Raw genomic sequence first — 23,255 nt, forward strand, 5'->3', positions numbered from 1 at the left:
GTTTTAATCAGTCTTGAACTGTTCGGTTGGCTTCGTTTTCAAGTTCCCGGTTGGTAAATCACTGTGGGAGCGTCCCACGACAACGCCTACCGGAATTTTAAAGGCTTTTTAAAACCTGCTTTCCCCACCGGCCGGCTTTCTTTTCTCCCACTCACGGGCTTTTCTTTTTTCTCTTCCCCTCAATTCCTTTTACACTCAAGCTGTGTAGGGGGATTTAAATTCCAATCCGGAACTCGGACTCGCGCGCCTTGAATGACGGGAGTCGTAGTTTTCGTGACTTCTCCCAGCCGCTTTTCACGCAGAGTCCGTCCTGCAGTGATAAACTATAACTCCCAGAATGCATGCTCGGGCTCCCGCCCCCCACCCCCCGCTTTGCGCACGCGCCCTGAGGCCGCAGGATTTGAATCGGCGGCGTTGTTATTGACGCCATATTGGGGCCGGCGGCGGGTGGAAGAGTCGGACAGAGGAAGGGGAAGCGGCTAGACGTGTTTGCTGGAGCTCCTGCCGCTGCCGCAGCCTCTCAATATCGCCGCATCGACCACCGCTCTCTAACTCTGGAAGCTACTCGGGCGTCTTAGGAGCCGCGTTCCAGCCTCACATCTCACGGGGCTGGTATTGACTTCTGAAGAAGCCGGTCTCAGCGCAGGAGCGCCTCAGGCGCGGCGCAAAGCCGGAACGGACGGCGGGGGCGGCCAGAGCGTCTCCCGGGGGAGCCGCGCCTGAGGAGGCGGAAGAGCCCCCTTGACGCGGCCAGCGTGAGCCGCCGCCACCGCCCCTCCTGCTCTCGCCCCGGCCGGCCCGGGCCACTGCCCCTGCCGCGGAGGCGGCGGCAGCGGCTCTGCTCCCCTCGCCGGCGCTCCGCCACCCTCCTTTCCGCTGTTGAGCCTGTCGGTTAGGCTCTCTTCGGGGCCCCGCTCTTCCCCGCTTCCTTCGCCCTCCCTTCCCTGACTCCACCCGAGCCCGGCGCCCCGGCCATGGCGTGCGGAGCCACTCTGAAACGGACTCTGGATTTCGACCCGCTGCTGAGCCCGGCGTCCCCGAAGCGGAGGCGATGTGCGCCATTGTCGGCGCCCACCTCTGCCGCCGCCTCCCCGTCGTCGGCCGCCGCGGCCACCGCCGCTTCCTTCTCGGCCGCCGCCGCCTCGCCGCAGAAGTATCTCCGAATGGAGCCATCTCCCTTCGGCGACGTCTCCTCCCGTCTCACCACAGGTGGGACTCGGTCTTGCGGCCGCCCGGGGGGTGGGGGGCGAGCGATGAGGCCGCGGGACTGGGGGTGCAGGACGGCTCTCCGTCCTTAGCAGAGTCCTCCGCGGCCACATTTCTCTTAAGGCGCTCTTTGAATGTCGGAGACTTGATAGGAATGGCCTGATACCGGGGGAGGGGGTCGGGGGTGGGGTGGGGAGGGATGGTGCCTTGCCGGGTATTGTGGGGTTGAGGAAGGTCTTTTTCTTTGGGCCGAATGACTGGAATCGAGCGTTTCCGTAGTCGGGAGAGCCCCAGCGGAAATGATCAGAGAGAGCGCTACACGGAAATCGAGGCAAACGAGGGGTCACACATTTCACCCGAATCTCGATGGCTGTCTCCCAGAATCGATTGGTTGCACCCTTTGACTCTGGAACTGGGTGGTTTGAGGCTAGGCGGCCGCCCCTCTTCCAGTTCAGACATGGCTGATTTTAGTACGGAAGGGGTGGGGGTGGGGGAAGGATGTCACTGGGGTGAGATCTAGGCCTGTCATTAATCACCCACAAGAACGCCACTTTGGCTGAGTCAAGACCTGTTTCCCTAGCAGGGTCAACAACAAAGAAAATGCTCTTCCCGAGTACTGTAATACGATCACACTATATATGTCTAGATCTTGAGAAACTTGAACTTTTAATGAAAAGCGAGTTATATTGAAATGCGGGGCTGAGTAGTTGCTTTAGTTAAAAGTGCTTTATTTCTGCCCATGAAAGTACTTTGGAAGGAAAGGGCTAGGCCTTGAAAATAATAAATCAACCCAGGATTCCAAGGGACTTCAGAATATTTTTGCTGTTCATCTTGAAACATTTACTGAAAGTGACTGGAGAGCTACCTCTTGACTGCTTTGAACTGCGTTTGTGTCCGTTTTTTCCTGTACTTTGAAAATCCTTGTGTGCCCCTGGCGTAGTCTTAAGATAGGCTTATGTGGACTGGTAGTGTAAATGTTTCCTTTGTGCGTGTAGCATGCAAAGGTTTCATGTGTGAGCCTTTGGTGATAATAAAATCTGCAGACAAAGCCTTTTCATAGCTTGATTTACGTATTTATCGTTAGCTTTAAAAAGAAAATCTGTGGGCAGTATTTAACTCTACTGGTAACTTGGTTTGGAATTGACATAAGTTTTGGTATTTTTCAGGTCAGACTTTTAAATGTCTTTTTCCGAATATATGGGGAGATCCTCAAATGCCTAGTCTACCATCTTTTGCTGTTGGAACAGTGTCAGGAATGAGTTACTGGGGATTAATACTATTTTCAGAGTTTGTCTTTTTAGTGAAAGACTGTCACTGAAAATGAAATGATACTGTGGAATCTGTACTTAATAAGGCCACTTAAAAATAGCTCTAGCTAGCCAGCAATAAATTTCATTCTAGGGGGGTGAATTAATACAGTGTTAGGTTTGGGAGTTAAAGTATATTGCAGTGCTAAAATAGTCTTGAGCATATAAGGTAAGTCAGCTAGGGGCTATATTTGTCCTCACTTTAAAGGGAATTAATTCAGAAAGAATTGTGATTCTTTGCAGATCTGTTATTTCATTGATGTATTTGAAGCATTCACTAATGCAATTGACTTCACATTTTCTTACATTTCAGTTAAGTGGACCATTACTATTATAATAGTGAAATGACTGGAGTTATTGAAATTGTTTAAGCCTGCTGATTCAGATTCACATTTTTCCAAAATATTGGTATGTTTTCTGTTTTTCAGGGTGTTTTTGACATCTGCTGTAAGTTTGATCATATCCTGAATTCTAAAGTCACACACTAACTGATATTTATTGAGTCCCTGAAAAGTGTTTTTTCTAGCTATTTAAATTAGAGAACAGCAGTTAAAACTGATTAACTTTTGAGTTGCTAACATTTACCTTTTTAACTGTGGTCTTGGAGTGACTTTTTTTTTTTTGCGTGTACTTTAATTTAGCCTTATGTTTACACGGCCGGTTTTGGGCTTGTTCTTGTGTGGTTTTGGTAATGGTGTCATAATGGGAGCTGCAGTGTTGTGCAGGTATCACAGAGCTTCCCAGTTTTCATGTCCTCTAACTTGGAAATTTTTAAATTCCTATTTTAAAAGTGGTGATTCTTTAAACTTGTCTAGAGTGAATACCATATATCTTTAGCAGAAATAAGTAGCTAGGATTGGAAATGGAAGGCAACTTACCAAAATGAAATTGACTGGGGCTCTTTGGGAGTTCTTTGTTTTCATTTCTGTGGGTTCAAATATAATTTAAACAATTTACAACTAGACTACTGAAGTGCAGTTTTTTTCAGAACATGTGTATAATTATGAATTTACTTTTGTTCTCTGGATATATTTATATATAAGTATTTTCTGATATGTCGCTGAAGTCATGTTGTCGCTTCAGGGACTGAGTATCTGTTTTAAACCCTAGCTTTGGTTTTTTTGGTTGTTAGTCATCTCAGGAAGGTTTGACTTGATGACTGTTATTTAAATCAATATTTTTCAAACTATTGCAACTTAGTAATAGGAACAAGGAAAGAACTGGCAAATAAAGTTTTATTGGAACACAGCCATACTCATTTTTTTTTGAAGTATTGTCCACATCCCTTGTCGGCTACAAGAGGAGGGGTCACGTGATTGTGGCAGAGATTGCATTCTCCCAAAGACCAGATACTTACTGTCTGGTTCTTTTCAGAAAGCGTTCGTCCAGTCCTCGTTGAGGGTGTTGGCAGTGAGGTTTGTAGTCATCTCAGTATGTGGGAAAAGAAAAATGCATGATAACTGGGGATTCGGGGTGGTGGGAACCATGTGCTGTGGTTGGAAAAATGAATGCCTCTACTTAGCTTTATTCATACTCATCCTGGCAAGTTAATTGAGAACTGATTTCAAAGAGTTCTATCCTTGTTGATCGGTTTTTGAAACCTCTCAGAATACTATCACTTAGCCAAAAGATTGTCATGACATTCCCTGGAGCAAAAATATTTTAATAAAATCAAAATATATGGGGCTGTCAATCAAATCCAACACATTGTTATTCATAATTGTGTAGTGAATGAATGAGTGGCTGAATGAAGTGATCGTTCTGTGAACTCAACCTATTTGTGAATTTGCTAGACAGGTTTATACACATCATTTGACTTGTTACCATTGCTCTAGTCTGCCTTAGGAATTGAGTTGGATGAAGAGTTAAATTCCTTTGTAAAAGCTCATTGTATTTGCTGGAAACTTGCCATTAAGAATGGAAATTGCAGCTTGTGAATGGGGAAGGGTTTACAGGAACTTAGATTGTTCTGTAGACATTGATGCATGTCTGCAAATGGAGACACCAGCTGGCTTAAATGAAGTATAAATGGTTCTACACAAACAAATGAGATGTCTGTTGGAGGAGGCAACATTTCACTTCAGATGTCATTTATATTGAGCCAGAAGTGTTTTTAATATTTTGTGGTTATTTAGACAGCTGTTAGGTTGCTTCTAGTTTCTCAGTGGATTTGGCAAATAAACTGTTTTTAATGGTCTTTGTACTTTGGACTTTAAACCTGATATTTTATTTAGGACTGCGTATGTAGCTGCGGTTATTTAATAGTCCTATGAATTATGCATTTAAGAATCATGTAAGTTTATAAGCCATTAAAAGCAGAGTGCAGTTGTATTCATTATTAAGCTATTTTGTTTTGGAAGTAGAAAAATGAGAGCCTATCTTGAGCACAGAAGCACATAGTGGAAACGTGTCTAGATTAGAGAAAAGATTTGCTAACTCTTTGTTAGGTGAAAATGCTCTGATGTAAAGGAGAATAATAAAATTTCTTCAGTTTTCCTGATTGGCTTTATAGGAAAAAGAATATATATTGTGTTACTCAGGCCTTTTCCTAAGTGTTTAGATAGACAGGAAGACAGTGATAGAAACGCTTTAGTTTTGAAAGGTTGAGAAAGAGGTTCATTGGAAGTGCCCATTTTTGTGTGTTTTTCCTCTTTGAAAAGAAACCTCTGATTATTCTTCCACTTAAAGAAAAGTGCATAATGATAGCATAGGTTAAGTTTGGACCTCTTGGGTAGTTGGTTCACGAAACAAGAAAATGAACGGTATTGGGTCTTTTCAAGTGCTCATAAGTGAAGTGTGTACCAGGTTGAGTCCTCTCTGACTCTTTGCGACTTCATGGACTGTAGCCCACCAGGATCCTCTGTCTGTGGAATTTTCCAGGCAAGAATACTGGGGAGGGTTGCTATGCCCTCCTCCAAAGGATCTTCCCTACCCTGGTTTCAAACCTGCATCTCCTTCATTGGCAGGCGGATTCTTTACCACTGAGCCACCTGGGAAGCCCCATAGGTGAATTAACCAGCCACTTACGGTCTTTGCAAGTACTTAGTAGCACCAGCAGTTACTGCTACTAACCCTGTGATGGGCCAGAATGTTGGCTATGCATATGTGAAACCACAGTGCATTTCTTGACTTTGAAAAGACTGCCTCCTTTCAGAAAAGTATGAAGAGTGGAATACTTGTTAAAGCCTATATGAACCTGTCTGGCATCTGCAGATGGTGAAGAGGTCTTCACAAATGATCTTAGTTTAAGAGATGCATCTTCAATTTTACTACTGAGCATAGGACTTCTAGAACTCAGCAGCTTACCATTGTTTCTCAACTTTCTAAACACACCTGAGAAATATCATTGGCAGTTTTGTAGCAAAGACTGTTGGTGATCCCCAGGGTTGTCCCCTGGATTTTGAGAAGGGTAGGTCTAGTTTGTCTAGTTTGAGAATTACCTGCTATACCTTCTCTCTCTTAATGTGTTATACAGAGTTTTAAAATATTTACTGAATGTATTTGTTGAATTAAAGTTTGGGCAGTCTTAAGAAAAATAATTTCACTTCTGGACCAGTTTTTCTTTTTAGACTATTTTGTGACAATAAAGCCGCAATATGGGACATATCTTAAAACTGCGATGCAGACAAATGAGTAGTAACAAGAAATTTTGCATTTAGTTTTAAGACTTAGAATAGCATTTTGAGGCTCTTGAAATACACCAGAAGCATTCCTTCATGTTTCTGAATAGTGATGATAAACCTGCTGCTGCTGCGGCTGCTGCGAAGTCGCTGCAGTCGTGTCTGACTCTCTGTGACCCCATAGACGGCAACCCACCAGGCTCCCCCGTCCCTGGGATTCTCCAGGCAAGAACACTGGAGTGGGTTGCCATTTCCTTCTCCACATGGTTATGTGTGTTACAATATTTGAAATAGCCCCATTTACAAGGATTTTACCATTTTCAAAGATTTTACATGATTTTTAGGAAAAATAATTTGCAGTGTGAAGTTCTGAGCTTTCATTTCTAAAGGAATTGAATGATTTTAAAGAATTTTTTTTTTTTGGATGGGAAGATACTGCAATTATAATTGAGCAGGGAGAGAATCCTTGCAGGTAAATTAAAATTCTAGTGTCAACTTTGATATTTATTTTGAGCCCTTTGATCATAGTTTTGCATTGTGCCAGATTGTATAATCTTTCTTGTGATGATAGGTTTTTGGGGGTAGTGGTAGTGGTTTTTATCCTTCCAGCACTAGAAAAATAGCTCACAATATGCTTGTAGTTTGTCTTAGAGTATAACTGCTTTCTTCCTCTCTTTACAAACTAAGTCACTAATTTTTTGTATGTCACATAGCATAGATCATCCTGAAGTATAAATGCTTACAACATTTTGATTGTATTAAAACTATGATTTTTTTTTTCCAGTAATACAATTTTTGAGTTTGACTGTATTTTTAAATTCTCTGTTCATGTACCTGGATTTTCTTAGCATTATTAAAAAATGTAAGTACTTCCTCTGAAAGTCACTCATTCAAGCTTTTGTGAACCTTCTTTGAGTTTCAGATTCTAGGCTGGTTAGGCAAAGAAAAGACAGTCTCTGGGTACCAACAGGAGCTGCTGCTGGTACTTATAAAACTATCTAAACATGAAGAAAAATACCATAAACTTTATGGTTTATCGAATACTTATTTTAATTCTCTGTGGACAGTTGTCCATATTAGCAATATTTTCACCTTTGACAGGCTGAGCATTGAAATTGGCTTATTGAGTACATCACACTTTCACTACTGAAGCATATTTATTGACTGTTTCTGAAATTGTTTTAGTCTGTAGTGTCCATTCAGACTTTGGTTTAGTATTTATTTTCATTTCCCTTAATGTTAATTCTTAGAAAACTCCCTCTAAAAATCGAACTAAAGGGAGGAAGTTTGGAGAGATGGACCTGGAAGAGTTGCTTTTCTTTTCTTTTTTTTTAAAAAGCATAGCATCATTGAACTGATGTAGCAGTTGAATAGAATGGCGGTAGAATTTGAAAGGTTGCAGAAAGCCAGCTTTTCAAACATTACTTTCCTTGAACTTTGCCTTTTGTTACAGAAGATTGCCTTGTTCCTAATGCTGATGTATAATTCTTTGTAAGAAAAACTTTTCTAAGCAGTATAATCGGTTAAAACTGTAGGAGGTTTTAGGTGACTGTGACAGATGGGGGAACCTGATCCAGGGCTCAGGGTGAAATAGTGCATTATCAGAGGCTGTGCGTGTACTCAGCATGGGTGGTAATGCTGACCTGTCAGTTTAGAATAACTCTTAACTGTGAAACACCAGTAAATCATTCTGGTTAGTTACAGATGCCGATCCTCAGAGGAAGCAGTTTAGAGACACTTCAAGCATCCCTTGTATAAATATCTGAATGTAATACAAACATTTCTTATAATTACCCTATTACAGTCAATGATTGTATTTGCAGGGCTCTAAGTAGATGAGAATTATGTGCCAAAAGCTTACTACCTTAACAGTCATAGAGTTTGATATTTGATTGCGTGAAGTATTAGTAGTGCATGGTGGTGCATTCCTCTGTTCCAACAGACATTCTGTTTTCTGATTGATTTTCACTTTAGGTACTCATGGAATACTGGCTGGGTGTACTGGTATGATACTGGAGAGGGTAGTAGATGTTAGGAGGTTAGGCCTTGAGATCAGGCTTCAGTTCAGTTCAGTCGCTCAGTCGTGTCTGACTCTTTGTGACCCCATGGACTGCAGCACCCAGGCCTCCCTGTCCATCACCAGCTCCCAGAGTTTACTCAAACTCATGTCCACTGAGTTGGTGATGCCATCCAACCATCTCATCCTTTGTCGTCCCCTTCTCTTCTTGCCTTCAATCACTCCCAGCATCAGGGTCTTTTCAAATGAGTCAATTCTTCACATCAGGTGGCCAAAGTATTGGAGTTTCAGCTTCAGCATCAGTCCTTCCAATGAGTGCTCAGGGCTGATTTCCTTTAGGATGGACTGGTTGGATTTCCTTCTTGTCCAAGGGCCTCAAGAGTCTTCTCCAACACCACAATACAAAAAAATCAATTCTTCAGCGCTCAGCTTTCTCTATAATCCAACTCTCACATCCATACATGACTACTGGAAAAACCATAGCTTTGACTAGACGGACCTTTGTTGGCAAAGTAATGTCTCTGCTTTTTAATATGCTGTCTAGGTTTGTCTAACTTTTTTCCCAAGGAGTGTCTTTTAATTTCATGGCTGCAGTCACCATCTACAGTGATTTTGGAGCCCCCCGAAATAAACTCTCTGATTCCATTGTTTTGCCATCTATTTTCCATGGAGTGATGGAACCAGATGCCGTGATTTTAGTTTTCTGAATATTGAGCTTTAAGCCAGCTTTTTCACTCTCCTCTTTTACTTTCATCAAAAGGCTCTTTAGTTCTTCTTCACTTTCTGCCAGGAGTGTGGTGTCATCTGTATATCTGAGGTTATTGATATTTCTCCCGGCTTGATTCCAGCTTGTGCTTCATCCAGCCCGCCGTTTCTCTTGATGTTCTCTGCATTTAAGTTAAATAAGGCTTGGGTTTGCCTTATTCCAGCTGTATGACCTTTCAGAAGACATTGCAGCAAAGCCTCATTTTCCTCATCTGTAAAAGTGTGCACTTGATGGTAGTATCTGCCTTCTGGGGATGTCATGAGAATTAGGAGCATTTCCTGTCCCTGAGTGCTGGAGATAGTTACAGTTGGGCAACCTCAAGTGGGAGTTTTTACATTGTCCAGCAGTCCTGCCGTTTATTCAGTGAATAACCTTGCCTTTTACTTCTACTTCATGGAAAAAATAGAGGCCATCAAATGGCACCGTCTTTGTTTTCCCAGTACCCACTCTACTAGTGTTTTTGAATTTTTTTTTGTTTTTAGTATCATTGAGGAGGATTAAATGAGATCATTAAAGCCCTTTACATAGTGAGGAAAGGATCCCACTTGTTTCCAGAGGAACCTTATCCTCTGGTTTTTGTCTTTCAACCAGATCTTTGCTTTTGGCTTTAAATAGTGTCAAGCCTCCCATTATAAAGGAAATGAAGCATCTTCATTTTGGCTCCTGCAGTCATCCAGATTCCTCCATTTCAAAACTAGATTCAGAGAGATTTCAGGTAGTCTGCTGAAGTCCTTGGGGCTCTCAGCTTACTCCCAGCACATCCGCACCTCAGAGGCTTCTGTCGAGCCAGCGGTGACTCCCATGGCACACGGAGGCTGTTGATATTTCTCACAAGATCAGTCCTCATCTTGTTTGACCTTCCTTATAGCATTTACACTGCTGCATTTCCCTTCTTTTTGAAATATCTTGTGTATTTTAATCTTCTGTGACAGCACTGTTTTCTTCCACTTCTCCAGCTGTTCTTTTTGTGTTCATCTGGCCATGAGTTCTTTAGTTCTAGGTTCATTCAGCTCTACTTCTGGCTGGCTTAATAGCTCCTTTAAGTGATCACACATGCATGCATGCTCCTGACTTCCATTTCCACCTACAGCTGACTTTCTAATTTATATCTTTAGTTCAGGTTCAGCCATGGGAAGTTTAGACTTTTTACTGTCATACCTTCCCAGAAGCGTTTCTTCCTCCCACAAGTCAGAATTTTCTTGAAATCTTAATTTTTTAAGCATTCACAGTTAAGTTACAGAATACATGGGTTAAACAAAGATGTCTGTAGGTTTCCAATCAGTGTCTTCTGGTGTGAGAGAGATATATATATACACCATATATATATATACACATACCAAAATATGTATATATATATATATACACATACCAAAATATGTATATATATATATACACATACCAAAATATGTATATATATAGCAGAAATTAAAAAGCAAATGTGTTTCTTCACTATCAGTCACATAATGAACATATTGATTATGTTAATATCATGTGATGAATCTCCTTAAGTAGGACGGTCAAGTTTAAATTGTCTCACAGGGTATTTTCCTGGTCGGGAAGGATGTGTGTTAGAATTACAAAAGCCATCCAGGTGAGAGTGGCAGAATAAGTTAGATCATCCTTAACGTTTTTGTGCTTGTCATAATCTCAGCTGCTGCTGCTTTCCTTGTCTTCCTCTCCATTTCCTGGCATGTCCAGTAGTACATAAACCAGCCACTTTTCTTTTTAATTGCCACAGTAAGAGTTATTTTGAGCAGAGGGTAGAAAGTTAGATGTCCACAGTTCAGGCAAGTAATGAGTGAACTAAACAAGATGGGCTTGTGAATTCCGATCTTACTCCTGACCTGCTGCATCACCTGGAGACTCATTAGAAAATGCTGAACCCAGGCTTCATCCTTTATAGGGCTCATTTTAACAGAATCCCTAGGTGATTTGTGTGTGCGTTAAAGTTTTAGAAGCACTTGAGAACTTACACCCAAAAGGCAGCAGCCACTCTTGGGCTGAACTTTGCTGCACAGTCCAGTACCCACCCCTCCCCACTCCTTCCTCCGTCAGCAGTAGCCAGAAACCTGATCATTCAACTTTTGAATGATTGGCCACATTGTTTTGAAAAAAGTTCAGGCCAGACATGTCTTTGGACTCCATTTAATTCATGAATCATCGCTTTGCAGCCTCTGGTTCCCAGATATGCCGTATCTCTATCTATGTGTGTATGTGTGTCTGGGGGACCCTAATAAGCTGTTATGAGAAACAGGTTAGTTGTTTAGCTTGCTTGTGTTGCCCTGTAGTCCTCCTCAAGGAGTCTGCTCTTTGTCCTTCCAGACCTTGTCTGGTTTTGATGGCCCATGGTTGTTTGAAATAGAAGCTGAAATTTGGCACTAAATGTTTTCCAAAGCTTGCATATTTGGTTTTGGATGGCTCAGTTTCTTCTTTCTCTTCACCATTTACTTCTTTCATTTTTTGTTCTTATTATTCTTTTTCTAGCTTGTAAGCTACTTGAGAAAATATTTGCAGACAGTAAAGAAGTCAACAACAAAAGCAGCATGGTTAGCACACAGAATCTAATGTAATAGAGATATGAGACGTCATGTGTAGCAGGGAGGCACCACCTGCTGACTGAGCCTGGTTTGGCCTCCTTGCATGAGTGACTCTCATTGTGCAGTTAGCTTGTCATTTATACTTAGACCTGAAGAATTTAATAGATTGAGCCATTTACTTCAAATAAGTAATTATTTATAGTACCGGTGAAGTAATAGAATTTGACCTGTACGAATTATAGTTATTCTTCTTGTAGGGGATAAATGAATGACTCTAATGCAGTGAAATGTAAATTTAGAATCTGAGTCAGTTGCCTTTAAAATACTGTAGCCAATACCCTGGTGTTTATATAAATATATGCAGCTATATTAGTGTTTATTAGGATTCATGGTAATCCAAATAGAAGTTAAAACTGTAGATATACCTTGACAATCTTGTGTTAAAATTTGGTTCCAGGTTCCTTTTAACACAGCAGTAATTGTAAAGGAAATTTAAAATGGCATCAGCTCATTTTTTTAATTGGATAACTCTTGACTGGATAAGAATATTATCCTTAAGGTTCCCTCAAAGGAGTCTAAGAACTATTCTAGTTTCTGATAAGATGATCAAGGAGAATAGTTGAAATTACAAAGGCCTCCATAGCAACTCTGAATTGTCTACTTGATAAAATACAGACATGGCAGTGTCTGTAGTTCAGAGCTCTAGATTTGGTCTGTTATTTTATTTGGAACAGTTTCAGTTTTAGGTCTTAATAGCTACTGCAGGTTTTCTGTACTTGATTGTGTACAGTTTTTCCATTTCATTTGTGTTCCTCCCTAGAACTGACAGGCTTTCAAGATTTATTTCATTTTTAATCCCATTGTTTGAGTTAATCTGTTTAGATGAACTTTTAGCTTGTTTTCAAAGATACTCCATAGAGAAATTAGCATGTAAGGTGATAATAAACTGGTCTTTCATACCTGAAGTTAAAACTGTTAATGAAACTGTTAATGTTTGATCTAGTAATTATGTCAGTAGAAAAACAGGAAGTCCATACAGGTCTGGAGCAAAAATTTATTTTCACATACCACCAATTTTTAGACATCTTATGGTTATGGACTCTACTCTAGAAAGGTACTTGATGATGACCCTGCACCCCATCCCCCCATTTTATGATTCTCCTTTAAACACATTTCTGATTGCTTCTGATTCCATTTTCCATTTGCTCTCAGTCTCATCTTGATGCTATTTCTTTTACCATCATCAGCAGCTTTTTTTTTTTTTTTTAATCCCTGCCTTCTCCTGTTTATATTGTTGACCTTGTTCATTGTGTCCAGGGTTTTTAAATCAGTCATTGGCAACTAAGATGAGTAAACAGGCTTTATTGTCTCAGGCCAGGCCTTTTCTTTTCACATTTACCTAGGTTTTTTGCTTATATATATATATTTTTTTTTTTTTTTTCCCCATATATTCCAAAGGAATAGGCTCACTGATAATCTGTTTATTACAGAGAATTTCTTTAGCAACTTCAGTGATATTTACTAGATTTGGGCATGAAAATGCCCTTAGTCATAAATCTGCTAATACCGACTTTCACTTAACCTAATAAGTGCAAAAAGTCTTAATATTTTACATTTAACCTTTGAACAGTGTGGGCTTGAACTGACAGATCCATTTATGTGGATTTTTTTCACTAGTAAATAAAATAGTAAATACATGATCCAAGGGTGGTTAAATCCAAGGATGTGGAAGGAACCCTGCTGATGTGGAGGAACCATACCCTTGGATACAGGATCGAAAGTTACATGGACTTTCAACAGCAGGAATTCTGCACCCTAAAAATCCCCATGTTGTTCAAGAGTTAGGTATATGTAGTTTTAAGGATTTTGAAAAGGGATATACCACAACCATTTGAGTGTAGATTGTCGTGAAAATACATATTTTGCTCTGTGGCTTGCTGCAAATTTAATGTATGCTTCATGAACAAAATATGAAGTCTGCATGATTAAAACTGGAATGTGCAACTGATGATGTTAGTGAAGCTTCACTTGACTTTCTTTAATGGACTAGTAAATTTATTGGCAATACAGTGTCAGATGTTACATGTACTTGGAATAGAATGTCATTTTAGTTCCATAAGAGATGGCTAGATTTTAGTTTAAGTGAATATAGGTACTTTGTTGATGCATGTAAGGTCTTTATCCTGCTGGTGTGGAAGCAACTTAAGTTGACCAGATACGTAAATTCAACTTGTGAATTCTGGAATACTGAATCTTGGGAGATTTCTTGGTTATCGGCTTCAAAACTGCCTAGACCTCTGAGCCTATATAAATTGAACTTGAGGCTTGTATTAATAGTTGGTTGTTTGTTACTTTGTTGTTGTTCAGTCACTCAGTCCTGTCAGACTCTTTGTAACTCCATGGAGTGCAGCACACCAGGTTTCCCTGTCCTTCACCATCTCCCAGAGTTTGCTCAAACTCATATGCTTTAAGGTGATGCCATCTAACGATCTCGGCCTCTGTCACCCTCTTCTTCAGACCTCAATCTTTCCTAGCATCAGGGTCTTTTCCAATGAGTCAGCTCTTCGCATCAGGTGGCCAAAATATTGGAACTTCAGCTTCAGCGTCAGTCCTTCCAATGAATATTCAGGGTTATTTAGGAAAAACGTCTACTTCTGCTTTATTGATTATGCTAAAGCCTTTGATTGTGTGGATCACAACAAACTGTGGAAAATTCTGAAGGAGATGGGAATACCAGACCGCCTGACCTGCCTCCTGAGAAATACGGTCAGGAAGCAACAGTTAGAACCGGACATGGAACAACAGACTGGTTACAAATTGGGAAAGGAGTACGTCAAGGCTGTATGTTGTCACCCTGCTTATTTAACTTATATGCAGAGTACATCATGAGAAACACTGGGCTGGATGAAGCACAAGCTGGAATCAAGATTGCCGGGAGAAATATCAATAACCTCATATGCAGATGACACCACCCTTACGACAGAGAGTGAAGAGGAACTAAAAAGCCTCTTGATGAAAGTGAAAGAGGAGAGTGAAAAAGTTGGCTTAAAGGTCAACATTCAGAAAAGTAAGATCATGGCATCTGGTCCCATCACTTCATGGAAAATAGATGGGGAAACAGTGACAGACTTTATATTGGGCTCCAAAATCACTGCAGATGGTGACTGCAGCCATGAAATTAAAAAGACGCTTGCTCCTTGGGGAAAAAAGACCAACGTAGACAGCATATTAAAAAGTAGAGACATTACTTTGCCAACAAAGGTCCGTCTAGTCAAAGCTTTGGTTTTTTTCCAGTAGTCATGTATGGATGTGAGAGTTGGACTATAAAGAGAGCTGAGTGCCAAAGAATTGATGCTTTTGAACTGAGGTGTTGGAGAAGACTCTTGAGAGTCCCTTGGACAGGAAGGAAATCCAACCAGTCCATCCTAAAGGAAGCTAGTCCTGAATTTTCATTGGAAGGACTGATGCTGAAGCTCCAATAGTTTGGCCACCTGGTGCAAAGTACTGACTCATTTGAAAAGACCCTGATGCTGGGAGTGATTGAAGGCGGGAGGAGATGGGGACGACAAAGGATGAGATGGTTGGATGGCATCACCAACTCAATGGACATGAGTTTGAATAAGCTCTGGGAATTGGTGATGGACAGGGAAGCCTGGGTGCTGCAGTCCATGGGGTCGCAAAGAGTCAGACACGACTGAGTGACTGAACTGAAATTGGACCATTCACTAACATTGTTGATCACATGTTACCAGTATTAGAACATCTTAAGAGCACCGTGAGGCTTAGATGACATAGTTCTACCGTAAGAAGTATAAAAAGCAGTGCTGCAGCATTCAGAATTCTTCAGCTCTGACAAGTGTTGACAAAGATGTGGAGCACCTGGAACTCACATTACTGGTTGGAATGCAAAACATTCAGCCACTCTGGAAAATGGTTTGGCAGTTTCTTAGCCATATAATCAGTCCATCCAGTTCCACTCCTAGGTATTTACTTAAGAGAAATAAAAATTTGTCCACCTGTGGGCTTGTACTTGAGTATTCATAATAGCCCCCAGTTGGAAACAGTCCAGATGTCCACCAGAAGAATGGATAAGGTTGATGTATACCATTTATACACAGTGGAATACTAATTAACAAAAAGGGGTTGCTGGTTGATTTAACATCATGCATGAATCTCAAAACCATTTTGCTGGGTGAAAGAAGACAAAAATCTACTCATAAAGAAGACAAGAATCTACATCATAAAGATGGCAGTTTCAGAAAACAAAACTGACAGCAGAGAAAGTGGCGGTGGTAAAGGTGGTGAATGAGAGAGCAGTTGGGCTGATAAAGTTCTTTTACTGTGGTTGCGGTGGTTCCAGAACTACACGCACTTGTCAGAACTCATCAGATTGTGCGTCTAAATGGTGAATTCATCTGTAAATCACGCCTTACGTTCCTTAATGCTCTCAAATATTAGGTGAATGGAGGTGCAGAAAGCTAAATTTTTTAAAGTTTTACCATATCATATCTTTCTTCTTGGGCTAGAACTTGTTCAAGACTTCCAAATGGACCAATTGTTACAGCTCTTCTTTCGGTACATTTTGGTTGTGCTTTGGGTGGTTTTTTTGTGAAGCAAAAGGAAGAATAAGTAATCTTGAGAACAGTTGTGTCACCACACTGATCAAAGAATAAGTCACACAAAAGAAGTTAAGGCCAAATTATATTGTGCTATTATATTTAAGTCTTTGTGAGTAAACTTTGAATGTTTTGAATGGCACTTTTGATCAGCATGATGGTAACTGAAAATAAAATGATAAATGAGTGAAGCTTGCTATGAGATCAAAACATCATTAGTTTAGAAACCTCTTAAAAGAATTTTGCTACTGAAAAAGTTATTTTATTTTTTTTAGAAAGGATGAGTGTGCCTGGCCTGGTTGGTACAGGATGTTGCGCTGGTTTTCTTGGACACTCTGTGACTTAGGAAGCCTGCTTCTCTCATGGTGCTTAGCTGTTCAGTAGACAGCTGTTTTATTTCACATTGGTAACTTTGTTTTAAATTACAATTTCACAAAACAGAAAAAGAGACACAGATGTACAGAACAGATTTTTGGACTCTGTGGGAGAAGGCGAGGGTGGGATGATCTGAGAGAACAGCATCGAAACATGTATATTATCAAGGGTGAAACAGACCACCAGCCCAGGTGGGATGCATGAGACAAGTGCTCCGGGCTGGTGCATTGGGAAGACTCAGAGGGATAGGGTGGAGAGGGAGGTGGGAGGGGGGACCGGGATGGGGAACACATGTGGATCCATGGCTGATTCATGTCAATGTATGGCAAAAACCACTACAATATTGTAAAGTAATTAGCCTCCAACTAATAAAAATAAATGGAAAAAATAATTAAAAAAACAAAAATAAATGTTACAATTTCACATAAAGGGAAAAGGACTGAAAATGACTGTGTTTAATATAAACAAATGTTAAAACATTTTGAGAAATGTTCAATACATTCAAACAACCATCCTGAGGTTAGTCATTCCAGTGTGTGATTTTTGTATTCATGTATGTTTAAAACAGATTTGTTTATGCACAAAATTTTACATAAATGTAATCTTCACTAGATGTCTTTTGCAAGATTATTTTTTATTTTATTTGCAAGACTTTATTTTTTAATTGCTTTCTAGTTATAGTAATGAAACTGGCAGAATCTAAATGCTTAAGGGACTGATTGATAGGACCCCTCACAGTCTGTCTTGCAAAAGCTTTAAAGTTCTTACTGGGGAAATAAACTGAGAAAAGAGATGTGAAATTTAAGTGTATACCTAACAAAAACTTTTAGTATTAAATTTTTCAAAAAGGATTGTCTTCATTTTATATAAATCTTTAGCCTTCAGTTGCATTTCAGTTCATTTTTAAATTTTACAATGGTGTGGAAATACACTCCATTATATTTACAAAACATTTTATTGCCTGTTACTTTTGCTTTGGATTGGGATTAACAAGCTTCCTGGGATGTAGTTTCCCATGGATATCCTATGAATTTAAGAACTGGTGGTGGTGGTAAGAAAATCTGTTTGGAGGGGAGTGGGACTCTCAGGGAGGGATTTTCTGAAGAGGCTGGCTAACTGTCACTATTTTGAATTAGAAGTCTTCTAAAACTTATCACACTGGCCTAAAGGATATGCGTCTTATTTTTCATTCCTCATTTGATGGTTGTGGTTCAAGAGGATGGCACTGCAGTGTAGTGGTTTTTAATGCGTATCTGTGATGTACCAATCACTTTACATGGGTTTTTACCCCAGAGATACAGGACAGAACTTTGCTAAGGTTGTGATATTCATCAGTTCTGTTGAGCTTAATAATTATGGCCATGGCTGCTTAATGTATCACATCAACTCTGTCATCTTGCTGACCTACTGCTGTCACCTCTCACTCTTGTGTACCTGTATTTTACATAGTTCTTCCTGCTTCTGATTATTTATGGTCTTGGAAAAGCCTGTTAAATAGTTCTCTATGTGGTGAATAAATGACCTTTGAGTCTGGTACTCTTAGAATCTGAGTGGAATACATGTTTCAGTTCAGACTCCCTTATCGTTACCATTGAATGGAAAGCTCATTCTTCTTCCTTTTAAACTGGGTGCTCAGAAAGAATGGTACTTTGGAGCAGCTGGGTTCCAGGTGGTGTGTATGTGCCACTTCTGAATGAGCGTCCCCATCATGCTGAAATGGATTCCTCGCAAAGTACACATTTCCTAGATATTGGAAGAGAATGTTTTCAGTAGAACCCAACCTATTTTTTAACTTGAAAGTGTTTATCTTGCCAAATTTTGGCTTTTTTTCTTTTAGAACAAATTCTGTACAACATAAAGCAAGAATATAAGCGCATGCAGAAGAGAAGACATTTAGAAACTAGTTTCCAGCAGACAGACCCATGTTGTGCTTCCGATGCCCAGCCACCTGCATTTCTCCTCAGTGGGCCAGCTTCACCAGGTAATAAGAGAATTGATAAATGAAAGGAAGTGCTACTTACTATGGGGAAAAGGAAAACAAATTGCCTTTAGTCATAAAGCTTCTGTTTCTCCTTGATTTTTGAAAAAACATTCATATAGGCAACTCATGATCTCTTAAAAATATGGTACAAAAAAGGTAATGGCCACTTGGATTCCCATGACTCAGTCAGCTCTCTGTAGGTAACATCCCCTAAGTGGACTTTTCTATAAATGCCATGATTCATAGCATCTATTAAAGAGAAAAAAAAGAAATACAGCCATATGCTTCTCTGTCAGGTATAGATGTACCTTGCCGTGACTAAATACTGCATTTTACGGATTTCCCATAATTATTTAATAATGATAGACTTGAAATTTCTCCTATATACCATATTTACAAAAATGTCCCTGAACATACACCCTCACACACACTTGTCTTTTAGGATAATGCCTAAAGGTTGATTATTTTGATCCTACATCTTTTTTAACCTACTTTTTATTGGTGAGGATAGTTTGCAAATACACTTCTTAAAATTTAAGATGTAAAAGTGAGGGGTATTTGAAGTGAAGGGGATCAGTCAGTTCAGTTGCTCAGTCCAACTCTTTGCAATCCCATGGACTGTAGCACGCCAGGCTTCCCTGTCCATCACCAACTCCTGGAGCTTGCTCAAACTCATGTCCATCGAGTCGGGGATGCCATCCAGCCATCTTATCCTCTGTCATCCCCTTCTACCTTCAGTCTTTCCCAGCATCACGGTCTTTTCCAGTGAATCAGTTTTCGCATCAGGTGGCCAAAGTGTTGGAGTTCCAGCTTCACCAGCAATCTTTTCCAGTGAATATTCATGACTGATTTCCTTTAGGATTGACTGGTTTGATCTCCTTTGCTGTCCAAGGGACTCGCAAGTGAAGGAGATAAGTTGGTGAAGTTTGGTAAGGGGAGGTGAGGTTAGAGACAGGATTGTATCAGTGGGAAAGCAAGCTCCTCTATTTTGTCAGTTTACTTCTTATAAAATCAATTAACTGGCAGCCTCAGCAAAGCTGAGATTTTGAAAGTAAAGATAGCCTTAGTTTGGTAGCTGTGGACTAAAGCTGGTATGCTTTATTCTTGTGTATCAGTACACAAGAATTCTGGTATTCTGTTAACAGCTGATGCTGGACACAGGACAAACATACTTATTAGTTAACTGGTCCCAGCCATCAAGTAAATAAAGAGCAAGTATAAAGAGGAATTGGGGCAGATAAACAGGACAAACAATTGATAGCACATCTGTGTATTTGTGTTTATAGAATACTTGCAACAGTGTTATCATGGGTGACTGTCATAACTCTGAGTTCTAAAAAAGATTAATTTCAGATGTTCTTCAAGAAAAGAGGAATGATATTTTTGGAAAATAAAAGTACCCTAAGTAAATATTTTAAGAGGAATGCATTCTGAAAAATCTATCACTATCTAAGTGGCTGCTACATTAATAGTCTTTAAGGATGCTGAACTGTAAAATTTAATGTTGAGTATTAGGAATATATTCTCAGTATTCATTTTTACAAAGTCTCTCCTAGCTAATAATTTAAAACATTTATTTTGTTTGTATTTTGTTACTCTCTCAACTCACCTTCACACTTCCCCCCATTATATTTGATGGCATACATCTTGCTGTGTCTTTCCAAAGTTGTAAGCTAATAGGATTAAACCTGATTTAAGACTGGGGAAATACTGTGCTAAAGACTGATGGGAAATGCTTTTATATGAGCACTGAAAATACTCACATGAAACCACCTCAGTTAGATGATGCTTTTCTATGATGGCTCTAAATCTGATGAGGTTTTTGTTCACGTTGTACATAGGGACTCCATCGGGAACATCCTCACCATTAAAAAAAGAACAGCCCTTATTCACTCTACGGCAGGTTGGGATGATCTGTGAGCGTTTATTGAAAGAACGTGAAGAGAAAGTTCGAGAAGAATATGAAGAAATATTGAACACAAAACTTGCAGGTACGAGATGTTTTAGAGTCCTTCCAGAAACTCATCCAAAGAAATTCTTTCTTACATACATTTTACACATCGATTAAATTACCCCTTCTCTACACTGGTAGGAGTATTCTCTAAGAACCAGAGAGTTTCAGTTCAAGAAAGGAAATGAACTTGGCTAGGCCCTGGCCCCGCCTCAGTGACTTTAAGAAATAGTGTCTGTTAGCCGTGCAGATGAGCAGCAATATTAGGAAACTAGGTCGTTCTTTTGATAATACCCTATGCTTTCTGTTTACAGAGAAGCCTGGCAGGCTACAGTTTGCTTATGGGTTTTTTTTTAAACTCTTGGTTGTTTTTTATATTTCTAGGTTCTGCTTCTACCTTTTTTTTAATTTTACTTATCCAGATTTTGAACTTTTTATCTTGTATTGGGGTATTAGCTGATTAACAGTGTTTGAGGTAGTTTCAGGTATTGTTAGATTCCAGATATATATAACATGTCATAGATAATTTCTCCCTCTCTGACTTCACTCAGTATGACACTGTCTAGGTCCATCCAGGTTGCTGCAGATGACACTGCTTCGCTCTTATTAATGGTTGCATAATACTCTGTGTTGTATACATACACCACACCTTCTGTACCCAGGCCTCTGTCAGTGGGCATTCAGGGGGCTTCCAGTCTTGTAAACGGTGCTGCAATGAACATTGGCCTGCGTGTATCCTTTCGGATCGCGTTTTTCTCCAGATACATGCCCGTGAGTGGGATTGCAGGGTGATATGGTAGCTCTATTTTTACTCTTTTATGAAACCTCCAAACTGTTCTCCATAGTGGCTGTACCAATTTACATTCCACCAACAGTGTAGGAGGGTTCTCTTCTCTCCACGCCTTCTAGCATTTGTTTGTGGATTTTTTGATAATAGTCATTCTGACCACTGTGAGGTGATGTAGTTTTGATTTGCATTTCTGTAAAAACTAGTGATGTTGACATCTTTCCATGTGCATAGTGGTCATCTGTATGTTTTCTTTGGAGAAATGTCTATTCAGGTCTTCTGCTCATTTTGAGTGGGTTGTCTGTTTTGATGCTATTGTCATAAGCTGCTTGTAAATTTTGGAGACTAATTCTTTATCGGTCACATTGTTTGCAAAGGTTTTTGACTTTGTACCTTTCATAATTTTGCATCAGTCTGAACACTTGAAATTTAACTGGCACCGCATACATAATTTTATTAGAGTATCAATCTGCTGCATTCTTTTAATTGTCCAGAAAATTTTTTTCCATAAAATGTGATAATTTGAGTGTAGTAAATAATATATGTACGCTAACATAATCAGACTTTCCCCCTTGATTTTTAAGCCACAGATTTAATGGATATTGATATTGTAAACTTCATGATTAGGGAGTTAAAGTGCTAATATAGGTGAGAGCATTTGTTAGTTATATAACATCTTTTTCTGTGGCATCTAAATTAGGTTGCAGGTGGATATTTGGATTAATTTCATATTTTACTATGCTTTTTTGTCCTGTTTCCTCTCATTGTAGTATGTTACCATTCACAGACCACTTATAATAATTTTCAGAGGAAAAATATCTTAAAGAAATAAGCCCCACCCAGCTTAGACATGAGGTTATGTGATTTGAGCTGATGTGGGTTTCCTAAGCTCCATGCTCTTTCATTTGATAAGCTTTATTACTGAGGTTGTATGTCTAAATGCCAACTTAGAATTGTTTCACTTTATGTATTGGACTTCTGAGTTTCTCTGGCCTTGATATATTAAGAGGGCATTTTTACAAATCATGCAATTGACATTTACCTTTATTTATAGAACAATATGATGCATTTGTGAAGTTTACACATGATCAGATAATGCGACGATATGGAGAACAGCCTGCTAGTTGTAAGTATTTCATCTTTGAACCAAATACAAGACAATCTTATTGAGATGTTTGTTGTAATTCATTATAATTATCTTCATACACAAGAGAACTTAACAATATCAAGGAGAAAAAGTTTGGAGGAAATAGGCAGTAAAATTTTATTCAGGCTTATTACTTTTGCTTACTTAAATACCTAGGGCAGTATATTAGGGATGAAGCTTTGGCGTGTGTTTAAATTTTGACCTGAACTTTGCACTCATTTTCCTTTTCTCTCCCTTTAGATGTTTCATGAATCATGTTTTCTGCATTTATGGGCTGCCTTGTTCCTTGTTGAGTTGTTGCAAGAGGTCCCAATTATGACATGCAGCAATGCCAATACCCCTCTGTGAATACAGGTTATTTTCAAGCTTTCGTCAGTGGCAACCACTCTTAGGCAGCAACCGGATTTGGAGATTTCCTTGATGTCAATACCACCCGGATGTGGACCTTTACTACCTGTATTAATGCCAGTGGCCTCATTTGCTGTATCATTACAATTTGGCTTCTATTAATATGTTTGGAAAGGATTAAAGCTGGTATTCTAAGAACATGCCCTTCACTGGTTGTGTAAATAAAACTGTAGAAAGATACTTCAGATGAAGTTAGTGTGATTTTAATTGTGCACTACAACCAAGCTATAACCAGTTATTAATAATTTAGAATGTAATCCCAGGACATTATTAAGCAAATAGCCTACAGTGCTTCCAATGAACTAGTGAAGGAGGAGGGCATTTCTGTGTTCCAGGACTTCTTTGGGTTTCAAATGGGTTTATATGATTTCCCTGTTGGGTTTTTTGTTTTTTTTTTTTTTTTGGTAGTTTTTATTTATTCTATCAGTCTTTTTAACGAATGTTTATAGCTGCAATTCCCCCCCACCCAGTGTATCATTGTTTTACTGCTCTTGTAGTACTGGAATTTAGTTGGAAGAATAAAACATTTACTTCTAA

The 23,255-nt window shown here is 39.6% G+C and overlaps 1 protein-coding gene across 1 annotated transcript; it reads left to right on the forward strand.

Moving 5' to 3' along the window:
• Positions 1 to 413: 413 nt before the first annotated feature.
• AKIRIN2 (akirin 2) lies at positions 414 to 23,255 on the forward strand. Its single transcript, XM_020879122.2, has 5 exons — positions 414 to 1,209; positions 18,282 to 18,425; positions 20,267 to 20,416; positions 22,218 to 22,289; positions 22,551 to 23,255. The coding sequence occupies exons 1-5, from the start codon at positions 975 to 977 to the stop codon at positions 22,559 to 22,561; spliced, it is 612 nt and encodes a 203-aa protein (XP_020734781.1). The 5' UTR covers positions 414 to 974; the 3' UTR covers positions 22,562 to 23,255.

The sequence above is a fragment of the Odocoileus virginianus genome, chromosome 19, assembly GCF_023699985.2.
Source record: "Odocoileus virginianus isolate 20LAN1187 ecotype Illinois chromosome 19, Ovbor_1.2, whole genome shotgun sequence".
NCBI lineage: Eukaryota > Metazoa > Chordata > Mammalia > Artiodactyla > Cervidae > Odocoileus > Odocoileus virginianus.

Bases quoted from the DNA above. Each gene is read 5' to 3' on its own strand.
- AKIRIN2 (XM_020879122.2), top strand. From the start codon at position 975: ATGGCGTGCGGAGCCACTCTGAAACGGACTCTGGATTTCGACCCGCTG. The intron at 18,426-20,266 runs GTAATAAGAGAA...CGTTGTACATAG, and splicing joins CAGTGGGCCAGCTTCACCAG to GGACTCCATCGGGAACATCC. The intron at 20,417-22,217 runs GTACGAGATGTT...CTTTATTTATAG, and splicing joins ATTGAACACAAAACTTGCAG to AACAATATGATGCATTTGTG.